A 17920-nucleotide genomic window follows, 5' to 3' on the forward strand; every position below is an offset into this window, starting at 1 on the left:
AATTGCGAGGGACATTCACTATCATGGATTGTGCTTAGTCAATGCAGGCTACAATGTAACAAGTCGTCTGCGTGGTAGTGAGAGAGCTGTCACTATTGGTTTGCAGATTGTGTCAATTCCTGCTGCTACTGATAATTAGCCTATTGATATAGAAGTTGAAAGCTCTAGAAAAACAAAAAGGTTCGTTGACAAGTTTGTGCTCTTTCTGTTGGTATTAGGCCTATGTGAAATATATGAATTATGTCATTGTAATGCATGGGGACAACTGGGGTGCAACAAACGTAGGCTCGGTTAAAGGCTATTAATTTAGCCATTTTCCATAGTTTTCATTTGACTTGTTATGTATTAACACGTGTATTATATTATAGGGCCTGAAGGTAGGCTATTCACAAGCTGCTGTAGATGAGTTTGAGTTGAGCGAAATGCAATGTTCAAAGGTTTTCGCCTGAATTGCCGACCAATGATATTCTTTAATATTTGGTACATGTTTAATTAACTTTTAAACTGCCTACCTCTGATTTCTATTTTGTTGCACATGTAATACAAAATATAGGCATAATAAAGGGCTGGTTGTTGAGTTAAGTCTAAAGTGAACAAATAATACATGTTTCAGATTAATTTATGAGTACAAAGTCAAATGAAAATGTTGCACAGTAGCAACATGTCCCCCTGTTCTCAGAATTAGAATACATTTCATTAGAACTAGTCATGATTCTTGGAAGACCATTCTTCTTTCAGTTGAGTGTGAAGAAAAACGTCCCTTTTTCATGTTGCCTCTTAAAATGATATAGTCACAATTCAACCTATATAGAATAATTAGATGATCGAAAAATATTTGCATATTTTGTACTAAAGGGAAATTAATTAAAATAGTTCATGTTAAGTCTACATATGTAGGATCTTAATTTGAGCCAGTTTTCTACAGCAAGAAAATAATCCTGCAGCAACAGGGAATGTGAATTATTATGTGGATTGTAATTAATGGACATTTTTGTAAAGGTTGATACATTTTTCGTAAGGGAAAATCAAGTATGAAATATCAAAATGTAAATTAAAAACTTCAGAAGCCTTTTTACGACAAGTTTTACATTTCCTGCATTGCAGGAACGTTCTCCTTGCAAAGGGGTGATTAAATTAAGATACTTTATCTGTATGTGATAATGATGCTTTCAACTTCTGGTAAAAATAGCCTCCTTTAAAAAATTGTTTGCGAAAGAGGGCAGGTAGTCAACTTGATAATATTTGTCAGCAAAAGTGCATGTTTTTTTCTGAGTTGTCTCCACAAACTATACTTATTGATAACATTGATTATTTTCCTTTTTCAAATTGCTGCATTTCCTGGACTACTTGGTGTTAACTATAATGAGTCTCTCTTAACACTGTATATTCTGTGAAGTTACAAATCAACATGAAGGTATAGAGTAGTAGCCTATTCTTGTTTTTACATTGGGTCAGTGATTTACAGGTCAGAGTTGATCAGCCGGTGCTTGTTTGACAGGGTCATGGAGGAACAGGATTGGAGTAAGAAGCACTGCTAGCTTCAGATGAGGCTGATGGTGTCCATGTTGTCGTCCATTGCCCCTTTTCTATTGTACTACTGGGTATTGAGATGAGCAGTGCAATATTAAAAGGGCATTGGCTGATGAAACGGAGACCTACACCTCCCTCTGTCTTAACCCCTCTGAGTTGACAGGCAATACATAGGAGGGGCCTACACATGTGGCTGTGTGTGAAGCTACAGGAACACTAAATACAAGGCTCCTTAATAACTTCTTTACAAAGACTGATGTTTCTTAAGTTGAGCCACTGTCAGACGATGTTTAGTCAGTACAGCTTTATAGTTTTGATTTATATTATTGTGCCCACATGATACAAGACAATTAGACAGTATTTTACAGGCACCATCATTTGACCGTTGCAGTGTCCAGGTATCTGAAAAACAGTTAGATTTGAATGTAGATGATATTTTGTGGTTAATCTAACCACCCAAGTAATGTCCAAACTATTAATGGAAATGTAAGCTACACATTGCTGCTTATGTAAAAGTGGTTCAGCTTTAGCTGGTTCTCTTCTATTGGCAACTGAGAATGGCTGTCCACGTGCTGACATGCTGAGGTCAGCTGCTTTGACAATGTTGCACTACTGTATCATTCATTCTAGCAGTGCAATAGTATTGTCATAGCATTTGGCCTCAGCTCTTTCTGAATTGGTGGTAAGGGGATGGTGGGAGAGACAGGAATAGTTTTATTGATTTCGATGTCGGCGTTTCAGAAGTATTAGAAGTCATTCATAAACCAATAGTAATCACCTGAACTATAGACATGTGGCCACAGTGTGCTTTACTGAGAACAGGATCAACTAAAAGTAGCCTGTGTAGCACAGTAAAAAGTTTTATTTACCCCACTCAAGTATCCTAATTTAAGTGTGTGGACAAAAATATATTTTCCACGTAGTTATAGTGGCAAATAAAACATCTATGTACAGCATAGCTGTATACATTAGGAAATAAATCACTTACAAAATACTGACTGATAATATTTAAATGTAGTTAAAAGCAAGACAATACATTTGGTGTATTTACTTCGTATTTAAATTATTTGTTTTCTAAAATATCTCACCTTTTAAAAATATCTCTTGAAGGCTTTACTTTTTGTGTCTTAAAGCTGGTTTCGAAAGTAGTATACAGTAACTTAGTAAAAGTATGTTGTTGTGTACCCACATGTTAAGATTCCCCAAAGTAAATGAGAAAATGTTAAATAGGGGAGAATTGGTGTGTGTGTGTGTGTGTGTGTGTGTGTGTGTTTGAGCATCCTTTGTGGTGGCAGGCAGGTCGGTGGGGGAGGGGAGTGTTCTGGAGGAATGCAGGGAGGCAGGTCCTGTTCAGTGTATGCTGGGGGATGGGGTGAGCTGGGATGGGGGCTCAGGGAGCGCTCCTGTGTGTGTGGGGGGGGGCTCTCATCTGAGAGACCTTCAAAAGGATCAGACTGCTAGGAAAGTTGGTTGTGAGTGTCATCAGCAAATTGTTATGCTTCAAAATCATAAACTCAAGTATTTTTTTTGCTCATAACTAAATCAAATGTATGTTTAAGCAAACAGTCAACTGCCAAATGCAATTCACTTTCAGTGGAAGAGTCAACCATTTCTTAATGGTACAGAGAAAAAATTTTAGTGTTGGAGAATATCTCAAGAGTAAGCACCTTGATCAGTGTAATGTCTGCCCACTGTTATTTCTATCTTTCTATTTAAAAAACAAAACCTCATTAATTCCTTTTATGACTTTTCTGTCACTGAGCCTATTTGGTGTTTCTGCAGCTACTTTCCCAGGCTTTGTCAATGGAAAAGGGACTGTTAGCTTGAGGGAGGGACAAGATATTAGTTGATCATTGATTTGATTTCACATTGAATTGAAGTCAGACAGTATTAGTAAGTTGGAGCAGATCTATCTCAGCCACTTGACTGTGCGAAATTCCCCCAGAGTGAAGAATGTGACCTGTTGAGGCTTGCTTGCAATGCTTTCTGGGAAATCCTGGAATGCAGGATGGTGGTGCGTCTGCAGTCATACCTGACTGGGTAGAACACTGAGCGTCCTGCACTGAATCCAACAGGTTAGTACTTGGGAGCACCACTTGTGTGGGGCAGGCAACCCCTACTATACCCCTTTAACTGCAGAGGATAAATGAATTAGTTAATTAGCTAGTCATACAGAGGCTGTGTGAGACACAATGTACTCCAAATGATTCATTAAAAAACAAGTTGTTAATGTTAAGTCTCAGAATGTTAAAAGTGATGCTTTTGAGTGAGTGCATGTGTTGTGTGTCGTAAATAAAATGTTTTAATCAGAGTTTTGTGTTGGTCTGCTCTGTTAGCATGGGATTGCCTATGTTTATTTGATTTTAAAAAATAAAACTGCAACAATTGAATCATTAGATTAATATGAACTGTTGTCATAGTGATAGAACCTTTCTTTAGATCTCCGACTTCCTTTCCTTTAAGTCATTATTTGGGATATGGGGAGTTATTACATTGAATCTGAATAATTTGACGAATCATTGAAATTGTTCTTCATGTAAAGTTAAATAATCATTCATAATTAATTTTAAGGTGTACTTGTAAAGGCCACATTGACAGTTCTTTTTTGAAAAGGAATGTATATGCAATTAAATATTGTGTAGCTATAGTCACTATACTCAAGGCTAACTAGAGATTGGTTATTCTATAGAAAGAACCCGGGAATAATGAGGAGACAACGAGGACACGTTATGCGCCCGTGTTCCCGAACACCACCCATCTTTGGGGCCACCTTGTTGCTGTTAAAAGGCTATCAGGAGAGTATGCCATTTGTTTTCAACCAGTAAATACCAGTTAGGCCTCGGTTACTACATGTGTGCCATGTATGCAATAACCTATAACTAGGGCTAAATGTGTTTAATCATTTGAAGGTTGGTTAAATTAATAACTTAAATCTGCTGAAAACGTAAAGAATGATTACTAGGCAATATAAATGTCACAGGCCAATTAACACGAAATGGTAATGTGCTTAAATGGCTGCCTATGAATCTGTATTACCAAAAGCAAATCCTTAAGAAAATTATTGTGACAGGAAATGCAGTAATCATATGTCGGATTTTTTACGATTTGGCGAGAGGCAAGTAAAAAAAAACGTGCAATTGGGCCAGCAGCACACGCTTGCACCTCAATATGAAGCGGTATGCCTACTTGAACATTCAATATTCTTGTTATTTGATTTATTCAATTGTATTATTCACTTCACATTTCAATGGACCAGTGCTTTAGAGGGTAAAGGCTTTTTGCTCCATGTAATTGACTTTGAATGTGGAAGAAACACATTGAGCCTATAGTGCGTTTACAGCCCACTGAGCACAGACGTCAATTCAACGTCTATTCCACTGTGGTTCAACGTAATTTCATTGAAATTATGTGGAAATAACTTTGATTCAACCAGTGTGCACCCAGTGGCAAGTCTGAATTATAAAAATGATGTCCCGCCCATAGTTTTGCATACAGTGGGTTGCAAGTGTTTGGCAGAGAACAGCGATTTGCTGCCATCCAATGGGCAGAGGGAGTCAGTACGCCTCAAGAGCCTTGCTCGTTACATTCAAATTATTGTTGAAATTACGCTGTAATTTTGTTTCGCCGTTATATAACGGATACATGTTTTGGACTCATTATTTTGTTTATTAAACTTTAGGATGATAATTACATAACCCCCATAGGCTAGGGTAGGCTTCTAATACAAAGTAGGGTATGAAGAGTAGCCAACAAGAGAGCATAATTATTTTAGTTTTTTTGTCAGATTGATAACATTAACCTTTTTCATAAATCCACCTAACCATGGTCACGCACCCCAGGGCTAGTTACATACTTATTAAACGTAGGCTACATGAGCCAACCTGCATAATAATTCGCCACAAACACTTGATATTTAAATGGTCTCTGAGCATGTTTCAGTTTCCATGCTCATTGAAGTTAATATACATTTGCACATGGAACAAAATCAGCATTGCAAATAGGACGTGTAAAAGTATTGTAGTTAAATAGACAAGCACACAAAAACAGATTAATAATAAAAAAATATGAACTTATACAGCAACCTATAATCAGAGACATATCCACGTGTTCCCCCTTGACATACAGTTAAGAAACTGTCTTCCAGCAGGAGGCGCTATACATTTGATTATATTGTTTCTATTAAAAAGCAGATAGAATTAATTGGCAGTCAAAAAAAAACACACAGCCACCTTTTTTGAGATATGGAGGAACAGTCGGAAAAACAGAATAATTGTTCTGGTAAATACATCCTTATGTGTCTGTCAGTTCCACTGTGTTATCTTCTTCACTCGCCCTCTAAAGAAAAGAAAGGCTATATTTTAAAATCAATATGGACAATGAAGATAGAGACAACAAAGATATACTTTTTCATGGCTTAAATCTAGTCTGTTTATTTCAACAGAAAACGCACCATTTGTAAATAACATAGCTGCAAGTGTAGGTATGAGTGTCATACCTTGGCTTCAGATATCTTCTGGACATGATCCAGAGCGGAGAACTCAGGTGAGGGGAAGTTAAGGGGGTGATGATCCACAGAGGACTCATGGGGCATCTGGACAGCATCAGGGGGGGAAATCTATGTTTTTTCATGGCAATTTCAGCAAGGTATTTGATGAAAGAGTAGATGCATGTCCCTGTTAATTATCACATGCATATCTGAACTGAAACTCACCAGGACAGATTGGGCTCTGAACAGGTAACTGAAGGGATAGTGGAGCAGGTTAATGCAGGTGGAAGAGTACAGGTCAGCGTAACGCATGAGCTGGCTGGCAAACAGAGTCTGTCTTGAGCCACTCCGCAGCAGGCTGCCCATCTGGCCGTAGGAAAGATCCATCCTATAGGTCACCACCTGTAAGACACAAGACAGAGGCATAGTCACAACATGCAGTTAGCCACACATTGAAAAACACAGCCAGACAAAAGCAAATTCTCACTCAGGTGTAATTATGATAACATTTCAGATAAATATGCCTGGGAAGCACATAAAAACATTACCTTGGTGGATGGTTTGTGGATGTGAGCATTTCTCAGAGAGGGATTGTGTGTCAGTGGGCATGGTTTACCTTGATCCTGGTCTGAATAGCACTGATGTCTGGGCACTCTCGACAGCTACTGTCCAGGTGCCTGAGGGGAAAGGCCAGTCAGACAAACAAATGCAATACTAGACAAGTGTCACTCATAGAACAGAGGAAATGCCCACTCACTTGTACAACTCAGCTAAAAAGACATCAAGACGCTTCAGCTCTTCAAAGAGATCTTGAGAAAAAAAGAGAAACACTCGTCAAAACGGTGGCCTCAACTTCAAGATTACATGACCTAACAAAATGTCTGCAAAGTGGTCATGTGATGTCTGTGTATGGTATATGATACGTCAGTGTTAGGGTCACTGAGGTCATGAAGAGGAGGGTTGACCATGTTTGTACTTACGACTCTTCTCTGTCCACACCTGCAACTCCTTGGCCAGTTCAGGCACCACCAGGAAGGTCTTCCAACCTTGCCTCTTCTTGGACTTCAGGATGTCCCCAAAGATGTGGTCCCCCACATAAAGGATGTCCTTCCCCTTCACATCCAGCAGCTCACATACAATGTCTGAGGAGCCTGCAGGGAGGAGAGACAGTTGGAGGGGGAAATGGACAGATAAGAGGATGGAAAGTTGACGAGATGTTACACCCACTGAAACCAAGATGGGTGAAAGTGACTATTCCTCTCCCATCTTAATCCCTTTCTCCTATCTTCCCATTTACTCTCCATCCCTCTTCCTAGAATATATGACCTTTTTTTTAACAATTGGAAAATGGAACAGCTTACCTCCAGAGTAGACTGTTCCATGCTGGAGGTCTCCAGTGTATGTTCCGATGCGGAGCTTCCCTGTGTTCTATGTTGGATAGATTAGAACATTTATCTAACTGTGCGGTGTGTTAAAGGATGTTTTCTATACACACCATGTGATACTGAGTCAAAGGGCCTTACTGTGTCCACCTGTCTCAGCACAGTTCCCTCTGCAAAGAACAGTGGCTTCCTGGTATCCACGACGACAAGGTCAAAGAATGCACGCCACTGTTTCTTTGGGTTCTTAGAAGAAAAAAATATTGAAACGTTCATTACTGTTCATTCATTTGTTCCCCAAAACCTTTTTCCTTAATTTGAAACTGGAGGCACCTTGACTAACCTTGGCACCTGGTGGAGTTTCGAGCAAGTATTTCATGATAGCCTAAGGAAAAGAACAAAGACTCATCCTTCGTATGAAAAAAAAAATACAATAGAATGGACATTTATTGAATACAATTGACATTGTGTATTGAATAGAATGGACATCATGCATAGAATAGAATGGACATGTATTGAATACAATGGACATCCTTTATAGAATAACATGGACATCATGTGCCATGAAACCATGCAACATTAACATCTGACCTCTGTGTAGTTGTAGTCACTGTTGGTCGCCAGGAACACTTTGGCCACCTCCTTAATGCGAGTCAGGAGAACAGGCAAGTTTGGCTGTAAAGAGAAGGAAGTAAAGGAGAGGGAAATTTCTCTGGATAGAGAAATTATGTCCAAAGCACTTTGACAATATCCCGTATCCATAAAGGTTATCCAATATGGAATAGCAATCAATTGAGGGAGTTTCAAAGTTATTTTCACTCACATCTCTGACGACATATTTATCCAAATTCTTCAGAGTGCTTTCCTTCAGAATGCCCTATGTGACAAAAAGGAGTCCATCTTTACACAAAGACATAGACAGTAATGTGTGTATGTGTCGGGATGGCACGGTATGTACTGTATAATGCTGACCGTATCATGAACATAGTCCATTGCATCTCGAACATCCTGGAACATACTTCTGAATGACATGAACAAGTCACCATATTTGAAGCCTTTCTGGCAGCTTGGATAAACAAAAAAGCAGAGAAACGACAGTTCACATTGTTCATTTTGAATGATTTGACTATTCTCACAACTGTAAAGAAAAAGGAAGGGCCAACGGAGAAGAGGGAGGAGAAAAAGCTCCACTCACTTTACATATCTGCTACATCTGGTGAAGAGTTCCACAAGGCAGCCATACAGATACGTCTCTGTGGGAGGAGCAGGAGGGCGTTACAAAGTTACTCCATTACTTTATTTGCAGTACGATTGTACAGAACTACACAAAGTAATACTGTTGTAGCTACCTGAAAGGTTGAAGAGAGTGTTGAGGATATAGAAGCGGTCAGTGTTGCCTCTCTGAATGAAGTTGTTGGGGTAGTAGTCGTGGATCTTGTCCCTGTAGAGAAGGAAAGTATGCATACAACTAGCAAATTAAGAGTAATAATATATACCATTCAGCAGGCGCTTTTCTCCAAATCGACTTAGTCATGCATGCATACATTATACATATGGGTGGTCCTACGAAGTAACCACAGACGCATACAAAGACCTGTATCATGACAAAAACTAGAGGTTGGCCGATTAATTAGGGCCGATTTCAAGTTTTTGGACACCGATTTGGCAAAAAAATATATATATAAAATTTTACACCTTTATTTAACTAGGCAAGTCAGTTAAGAAGGCATTCTTATTTTCAATGATGGCCTAGAAACAGTGGGTTAACTGCCTGTTCAGGGGCAGAACGACAGATTTTTACCTTGTCAGCTCGGGGATTCAATCTTGCAACCTTACAGTTAACTAGTCCAATGCTCTAACCACCAGCCTCTCATTGCACTCCACGAGGAGACTGCTTGTTAAGCGAATGCAGTAAGAAGCCACGGTAAGTTGCTAGCTAGCATTAAACTTATCTTATAAAAAAACAATCAATCAATCATAATCACTAGTTAACTACACATGGTTGATGATATTACTAGTTTATCTAGCATGTCTTGCGTTGCATATAATCGATGCAATGCAGGGGGATGATTTAACAAAAGCGCATTAGTGAAAAAAGCAGAATCGTTGCACGACTGTACCTAACCATAAACACCAATGCCTTTCTTAAAATCAATACACAGAAGTATAGATTTTTAAACCTGCATATATAGCTAAAAGAAATCCAGGTTAGCAGGCAATATTAACCAGGTGAAATTGTGTCACTTCTCTTGCGTTCATTGCATGCAGAGTCAGGGTATATGCAACCGTTTGGGCCACCTGGCTCATTGCGAACTAATTTGCCAGAATTTTATGTAATTATGACATAACATTGAAGGTTGTGCAATGTAACAGCAATATTTAGACTTATGGATGCCACCCGTTAGATAAAATACAGAACGGTTCTGTATTTCACTGAAATAATAAACGTTTTGTTTTCTAAATTATATTTTCTGGATTCGACCATATTAATGACCAAAGGCTCGTATTTCTGTGTGTTATTATGTTATAATTAAGTCTATGATTTGATATTTGATAGAGCAGTCTGACTGAGCGATGGTAGGCACCAGCAGGCTCATAAGCATTCATTCAAACAGCACTTTTGTGCGTTTTTCCAGCAGCTCTTCATGGTGCTTCAAGCATTGCGCTGTTTATGACTTCCCACCTATCAACTCTCGAGATTAGGCTGGTGTAACCGATGTCAAATGGCTAGCTAGTTAGCTAGTTAGCGGGGTGAGCACTAATAGCGTTTCAAACGTCACTCTCTCTGAGACTTGGAGTAGTTGTTCCCCTTGCTCTGCATGGGTAACGCTGCTTCAAGGGTGGCTGTTGTCGATGTGTTCCTGGTTCGAGCCCAAGTAGGAGCGAGGAGAGAGACGGAAGCTATACTGTTACACTGGCAATACTAAAGTGCCTATAAGAACATCCAATAGTTAAAGGTATATGAAATACAAATGGTATAGAGAGAAATGGTCCTATAAATACTATAATTACAACCTAAAACCTCTTACCTTGGAATATTGAAGTGTCATGTTGAAAGGAACCACCAGCTTTCATATGTTCTCATGTTCTGAGCAAGGAACTTAAACGTTTTAAGCTTTTTTACATGGCACATTTTACACTTTTACTTTCTTCTCCAACACTTTGTTTTTGCATTATTTAAAACAAATTGAACATGTTTCATTATTTATTTGAGGCTAAATGGATTTTTATTGATGTATTATATTAAGTTAAAATAAGTGTTCATTCAGTATTGTTGTAATTGTCATTATTACAAATACAATTATTATCATTATTTTATTTTTTTAAATCGGCAAATTAATCGGTATCGGCGTTGAAAAATCATAATCGGTCGACCTCTAACAAAAACATGCATACTGTGTACACACCCGGTCTGACAACCTCCCCAATAACAACAAACAGTTGCTGTTGGGGCGTTTCCAGATGATGAGTCATTCTGGGAGAACCCACTGAGCCAACAGATAACGTCCAGAGTGCACTTAACTCACCAGCACCATCAATGACAAGACCTCTCTTTGAGTCTCATGACTATGTTAAGACATCATTTGAAAATACCAGCATTTACACGTTTAGATTCTGTCAATTGCAGCTTTTGTAGGTGTGTTGAAGTTCGATCAAGAGCTGGAGATAGAAACATCCACAGGCATTCGCCATTGAAGCATCACGACTGTCTGCCTCACTGTAAGAGTATGAGGCAGAGATGCAGTGGATATAGAGTGGAATTGAAATGCAACCGGAGCCTCTCGATAGCTTAGCTGCTGGTAGGGGATCCCAAAGGCATCTAAAGCCTGATTTATGAATGGAGGATGGGCAGGCCCAAGTTCCCTCTGAATACATGTCTAACTGAAGTATAATCAAGTCTCACAAAAAAAGACACACAGTCCTACATACAGCACAAACTCAAAAGGAACACAATCATGCAATAACGCACACCTAAACACACGCATAGACATTCATTTGCAAATCCCATGGAAACAGGTGCTGGATATAAATATACTTTTTAATATTAGTGAGCTGGCTACATCACCATTGTAAGACACTGGAAGAGTGAAGGACTCCAAAACAGTGCTGCTATTCTGCATCCAATTAAATGTTTAGAAAAACCTTTTAACATTCCTGCACACCTTGTAGTGTATCATGTTGTTTGTGAAACACAAGTTATTGGGGGGCATTTTGCAGTCATTTGTCAGTCCTCCATGAAGGAATCAGGACAATGGGGGCTGTTTTATGTTGAAGGCTGAATATAACAGCAGTATGTAGGCCTACTGAGACACATGCTCACAGCTAGATCTGACCAAGGTCAGGATCAAGCTCTCTTCCGTCTCCAACATCCTCTGTTCCCCAATGCTGGGAGGTGGGCCTGAGTGGAAAAAAAAATTGGGAACCTCTGTGCTCAAATGACTAAAATGTTAAATGTTCCCCGCTTAGATTACTTTGTAAAGCAATTGGGCAGATATGTTCTCAGTGACAGTGTAACAGTATAATTTTAAACCGTCCCCTCGCCCATACCCGGGCGCGAACCAGGGACCCTCTGCACACATCAACAACAGTCACCCACGAAGCATCGTTACCCATCACTCCACAAAAGCTGCGGCCCTTGCAGAGCAAGGGGAACTACTACTTCAAGGTCTCAGAGCAAGTAACGTAACCGATTGAAACGCTATTTAGCGCGCACCGCTAAATAAGCTAGCCGTTTCACATCCGTTACACTCACCCCCCTTTTGACCTTCCTCCTTTTTCCGCAGCAACCAGTAATCCGGGTCACGGCACCAATGTAACAGTATAATTTTAAACCGTCCCCTCGCCCATACCCGGGCGCGAACCAGGGACCTTCTGCACACATCAACAACAGTCACCCACGAAGCATCGTTACCCATCGCTCCACAAAAGCAGAGCAAGGGGAACTATTACTTCAAGGTCTCAGAGCAAGTGACGTAACCGATTGAAATGCTATTTAGCGTGCACCGCTAACTAAGCTAGCCGTTTCACATCCGTTACAACAGCTGACACAAGGACAACCTTTTACAAAATGACAAACAGTATACTCAGAACAAGTCATCACCACACACACAACATTGTATTTTCTGTGATGGAAGCACTCACCTTTTTAGAAATGTGAAGCCATGACTGCACAGCAGAATGTTTCCATTGGAGTCCACCTTCAGCAAGTTCCCATACATTGTGTCAAACACCAGGCCACTAGAAAGGAGGGAGGAGTGATTGGGATGAATAAAGTTATGCAGAGAGAGGAATGGATTGGAGAGGGCAATATTATATATTTTAGATGTGTGGTTGTTCTTGATATAAATCAGTAGGTTACTTTTTATTTCTCCTCTATTTTGACCGATCTTGTTATGCTGTTACCAGGCCTTTGGGGAAAGTCTCTGCAGGAGGTCTGTTTGTACTGATTCAATTGTAAAATGTCAGATGTGTCTCCAGCAGTGTCACCCTGGGCCAAGGACACGGAAAATAGACTGCACAGAGCCACAAATGGTTTTTAAAAGAATGGTTAGGGGTAATTTCATAAGTAGACGCCCATAAAGAGTCCCATCCTAACTAACCATGGTTTGCATCTACCCGAGGTCTTTGTGAGTACCGGGTCACGTTATTTACTACCAAACTAAACATACGTAAACATAAACAGTATGTAAATGTGTGTGAGATCAACAGAATGAGAGAACTTACCGAGTGGGGAAGGTGGGGTCGTAGTTGTAACGCAGTAGCTCATGGGGATAGCCTATAGACACCAGCCTGTCTCTGAGCAGCTCAAAGCCTAGATCCTCATAGTCAGGAGACTTATACGCTACACACACACATAAACTGTCAGTACATTCATCAGTGGAATTGTTTCAATATTTGTATGCTCATATACTTAAATCTGTGAGACACAGCTACTAGATTTCCATATTTTTAGCCTTTTTTTGTTGCCCTTTACCAGTACAAGCACATCTCTTTGTTGGAGTAAGTGTACTGGGCTACTAAATGAACCTACCTGCCAGAGTGTAGTCCATGTCAAAGCCATAGCATTTGATGTTCTCCAATGTTACACTTCTATTGACGAACACCCTGTAATCAAAGGGAAAAAAGGACTGACAGTTGGTGTTTCTGAAGAGATTATCTAGGACATAAACATGGGTCAGTTGAGAAGCTGATATGGGGTATGCAGAAGCTTTTCAGGATACTCAATCAGCTGTAAAAAGGGCCATTTATAAAGACTGAATGGTGTGGGTTGAATGTAGCTCTAAATCTGACCTGTTGGCTAAGACAGCTGCAACCTTCAATAGTAGAACTCATTTTGACTCAACTTGCTTCAGCATCAAATTGGTTGTCATTTCATTTTTAAAAGCCATTTAGTCTAATATTTCTCCAAACCATGGAAATCATTCCACTTGAGCTTAATGGGGCTGGTGAAATTGGGATATGCCTCACCAACTAAACTCTTGGGGACCAACCATTCAAGAATATCTTAAGCTACACAATCAGTCAAATCACTTGGTAGTGCCGTAGTGGGCTCCATATCCTACAACACTATATCAACAGTGTTGTAGGATATGTTGTGGAACCTGCCAACATGTGCTAGACACACTAAGAGTATCCGACAGCTATGTTAATCTAGAGGAAGGTTATGGCTTTTTTATTTATTTATGGTATTGGCAAAGATTGAGACTTTATACCATTAGTCACGTACCATGATAAATGTATGATTCAACTCAATGAGCCCACTCTGCATTTGATCAAACTCTGTAGTCAGTGGTGCCGTAGCAGAAACTGTGGTCGCACAGTTCACACGTCACTTCAGTTCTCTAGTATCTACCACACAGAACTCCCCTCTTCATGAACAGGTTTATATTTCAGTAATGGATAGCCTACGTAATAAGACAATCCATGTGTTAAACAAAAATTGTGTTAAATAAAGGAGATAAATAGATTGCTGTATTCAGAAAACTCCAGTGCCCTTTAGCCCTGCCGTTATTTATTGTTCCCCGAACATAGCATTTAATTAGCTAAAGAGAGATTAATCCTGTTCAGTCATTCATGACAGATTGACAAGGTAACCACAGAAGGGTTTCCTGTGTCACCAGGTGATATGGAGCCTCTGTCGGTGACATCCTGGGAGAGAGACCCATTTCCCTCCTGTCTGAATGGCCTACACCTCACCTGTCTTTCCCTCTCCAGCTCCTGCCAACAGCAGCCAGCTCAATCATACAGGGTTGCTGTTAATAATTCACCTGACAGTTCCTGTTCAGGAAGTGTGTTGCTAAAGAAGTCTCATGTGAGCAAACAATCACTCGGAGACAGTGAGTGCCTGGGATGTATGAACAAGGTTACTGACAGAGTATATCTGGTTGAAGCACCCTATGAATGGTGGACACTGGCGGTAATTGGTGAAATAGTCGACCTAACACAGGTGTAAGAGGATATCGAATTGTCTCCAAGTGTGTTAGACCAAGTGTGATTTACACCTTTATTAACTGAGAATTTGTATAAAGGTTAGAAAACTTTTAAGACCTGAGATGCTCTTCTCCTTTAGGTCACAGACAAACAGCTGTCCCATAATGTGGAGGAAGAACATAAAAGTGATTCTTACATTCTAGGTCTGAAAGAGAAGGCCTCCCTGAACTACCATTCCAAATCTCCACTCGTCTTCCAATGAGAGCAGGTAATGTAAGAGTATGTCTACCAGATCTCTCTGTGCATTGTCAGAACCTCTAGTGGAACCTCCTCAGCTCACAAAGACCCTTGATGACTTGATGCCTGAGGCAATTACCTCTTCTTCCGAATGGTAAATCAGCCACTGAGTGTAGGCTACATTTTCAAAAATGTGCTCAAGTTTAAAATGCTCATGTAAAATATAGTAAGTACGTTTTCTCCAGTTAGGCCAAGTTTACAATAATTTTTCTTCAAGTCGTTGGAAAATTATTATATATGGGTGTACCTTACACTGTCTTCGGAAAGTATTCAGACTCCTTAACCTCCTCCACATTTTGTTAGGTTACAGCCTTACTCTAAAATGGATTAAAGTCATCCCCCCTCAAACTACACACAGAAACCCATAACAACAAAGCAAAAACTGTTAGTATTTTTTGCAAATTTATACAAAATAACTGAAACATCACATTTACATAAGTATTCAGACCCTGTAGTTAGTACTTTATTGTCAGCGATTACAGCCTCGAGTCTTCTTGGGTATAACGCTACAAACTTGGCACACCTGTATTTGGGGAGTTTCTCCCATTCCGCTCTGCAGATCCTCTCAAGCTCTGTCAGGTTGGATGGGGAGTGTTGGTGCACAGCTATATTCAGGTCTCTCCAGAGATGTTAGATCAGGTTCAAGTCCGGGCTCTGGCTGGGCCACTCATGGACATTCAGAGACTTGTCCCAAAGCCACTCCTGCGTTGTCTTGGCGGTGGGCTTAGGGTTGTTGTCCTGTTGGAAGGTGAACCTTTGCCCCAGTCTGAGGTTCTCATCAAGGATCTCTGTACTTTGATCCATTCATCTTTGCCACGATCCTGATAAGTCATCCTGTCCCTGTCCCTACATCCCCACAGCATGATGCTGCCACCACCATGCTTCACCGTAGGGATGGTTCCAGGTTTCCTCCAGATGTGACGCTTGGCATTCAGGACAAAGAGTTCAATCTTGATTTCATCAGACCAGAAAATCTTGTTTCTCACAGTCAGAGTCTTTAGTTGCCTTTTGGCAAACTCCCAGCGAACTGTTAACTGCCTTTTACAGAGGAGTGGCTTCCGTCTGGCCACTCTACCATAAAAGGCCTAATTGGTGGAGCGCTACAGAGATGGTCGTCCTACTGGAAGGTTCTCCCATCTACACAGAGGAACTCTAGACCTCTGTCAGAGTGACAGACCTCTGTCATTGCTCAGATTGGCCGGGCGGCCAGCTCTAGGAAGACTCTTGCTGGTTCCAAACTTCTTCCATTTAATAATGATGGAGGCCACTGTGTTCTTTAGCACCTACAATGCTGCAGAAATGTTTCGGTACCCTTCCCCAGATCTGTGCCTTGACACAATCCTGTCTCTGCGCTCTACGGACAATTCCTTCGACCTCATGGCTTGGTTTTTGCTCTGACATGCACTGTCAACTGTGGGACCTTATATAGACAGGTGTGCCTTTCCAAATCATGTCCAATCAATTTAATTTACCACAGGTGGACTTCAATCAACTTGTAAAAACATCAAGGATGATCAATGGAAACAGGATGCACCTGAGCTCAATTTCGAGTCTCATAGCAAAGGGTCTGAATTTTTATGTAAATAAGGTATGTTTATTTTATTGAATTTGTAAACATTTATAAAAACCTGTTTTCGCGTTGTCATTACGGGGTATTGTGTGTAGATTGCTGAGGAAATAGTTTTATGTAATCCATTTTAGAATAAGGCTGTAACGTAACAAATGTGGAAAAGGTCAAGAGGTCTGAATACTTTCTTTAGGCACTAATGAAATGCATATTATGCTACATTAAATAACTCACTTATGCTGATAGTCCCTGTTCTTCAGCATGGGTACATCAAGCGAAACGCTCGGGTCTGAAGTAGGTTGATTTCTCACAATCCGAGTCGGAACCTCCATAGTCATCGCCGTTTCACACTCTAGCGGCTACCCATATCAGATGCCACTCTCCCCCTCAGCATTAGCTGTCATCTCACTATTAGCCTACAAACTGTAGAGGCATTTAAAGTTGTAGAATATGCAGATGTGTTCATGAAGAGTTTTCCTACACGTCAGTAAACAACAACCACTCCCCTTCATAAACGTCGTGACTCGATAGTTAAGTGGGTGTGGATCCTCTGGGACCTACGCATCTTGCCCACGAATTGATCACACGTACGTACGGCTGACTGAAAGTTGGCTTAAAATACAGAGAAAATGTTATCAGAACCCCACACACGCAGAGGGCGACGCGCGTTTGGGCTCGAGATTGCAAATACCATGTTTTTTGAGATCTGAACAAAGCTGAAAGATTTTCAAAAACAACACACAAATACATGACTTCATACTTTTAAAGCAATTATGTTTGCATTAGGATATATAGCGTATAAGTCAAAAGTGTGTCCACATACTCATTCAAGGGTTCTCTTTATTTGTACTATTTTCGACATTGTAGAATATTAGTGTAGACAAACTATGAAATAACATATGGAATCATGTAGTAACCAAAAAAAGTGTTTGCACATGCTTGGCATTCTCTCAACCAGCTTAACTTGGAATGCTTTTCCAACAGTCTTGATTGCTGAGCATTTGATTGCTGCTTTTCCTTCACTCTGCAGTCCAACTCATCCCAAACCATCTCAATTGGGTTGAGGTCGGGTGATCGTGGAGACCAGGTCATCTGATGCAGCACTCCATCACACTCCTTCTTGGTCAAATAGCTCTTACACAGCATGGAGGTGTGTTGGGTCATTGTGCTGTTGAAAAACAAATGACAGAGAGACTAAGTACAAACCAGATGCGATAGATAGCGTATCAT

At 40.3% G+C, this 17920-nt stretch overlaps 1 protein-coding gene across 3 annotated transcripts; it reads right to left on the bottom strand.

Annotated features, from left to right (window-relative positions):
- Positions 1-5281: 5281 nt before the first annotated feature.
- On the bottom strand, positions 5282-17224 carry LOC124007111 (cytosolic purine 5'-nucleotidase-like). Of its 3 annotated transcripts, XM_046317424.1 has the most exons (18): positions 16925-17214; positions 13427-13500; positions 13120-13237; positions 12538-12633; positions 8745-8836; positions 8591-8648; positions 8368-8461; positions 8219-8272; positions 7987-8070; positions 7739-7780; positions 7540-7641; positions 7378-7444; positions 6997-7167; positions 6774-6825; positions 6633-6693; positions 6242-6418; positions 6026-6121; positions 5282-5865 (listed from the first exon to the last, which is right to left on the bottom strand). In XM_046317424.1, the coding sequence occupies exons 1-18, from the start codon at positions 17026-17028 to the stop codon at positions 5821-5823; spliced, it is 1587 nt and encodes a 528-aa protein (XP_046173380.1). In that variant the 5' UTR covers positions 17029-17214; the 3' UTR covers positions 5282-5820. The 3 variants fall into 3 exon arrangements, 2 of the variants coding, with proteins under 2 accessions (XP_046173380.1, XP_046173381.1); XM_046317425.1 differs by lacking the exons at positions 13427-13500; positions 16925-17214 and adding an exon at positions 12755-12908 and having other exon boundaries at positions 13120-13229; XR_006833872.1 differs by lacking the exons at positions 5282-5865; positions 6026-6121 and having other exon boundaries at positions 6276-6418; positions 6565-6693; positions 16925-17224.
- Between the last annotated feature and the right edge of the window lie 696 nt (positions 17225-17920).

Source organism: Oncorhynchus gorbuscha, linkage group LG20 (genome assembly GCF_021184085.1).
Source record: "Oncorhynchus gorbuscha isolate QuinsamMale2020 ecotype Even-year linkage group LG20, OgorEven_v1.0, whole genome shotgun sequence".
Taxonomy (NCBI): Eukaryota; Metazoa; Chordata; class Actinopteri; order Salmoniformes; family Salmonidae; genus Oncorhynchus; species Oncorhynchus gorbuscha.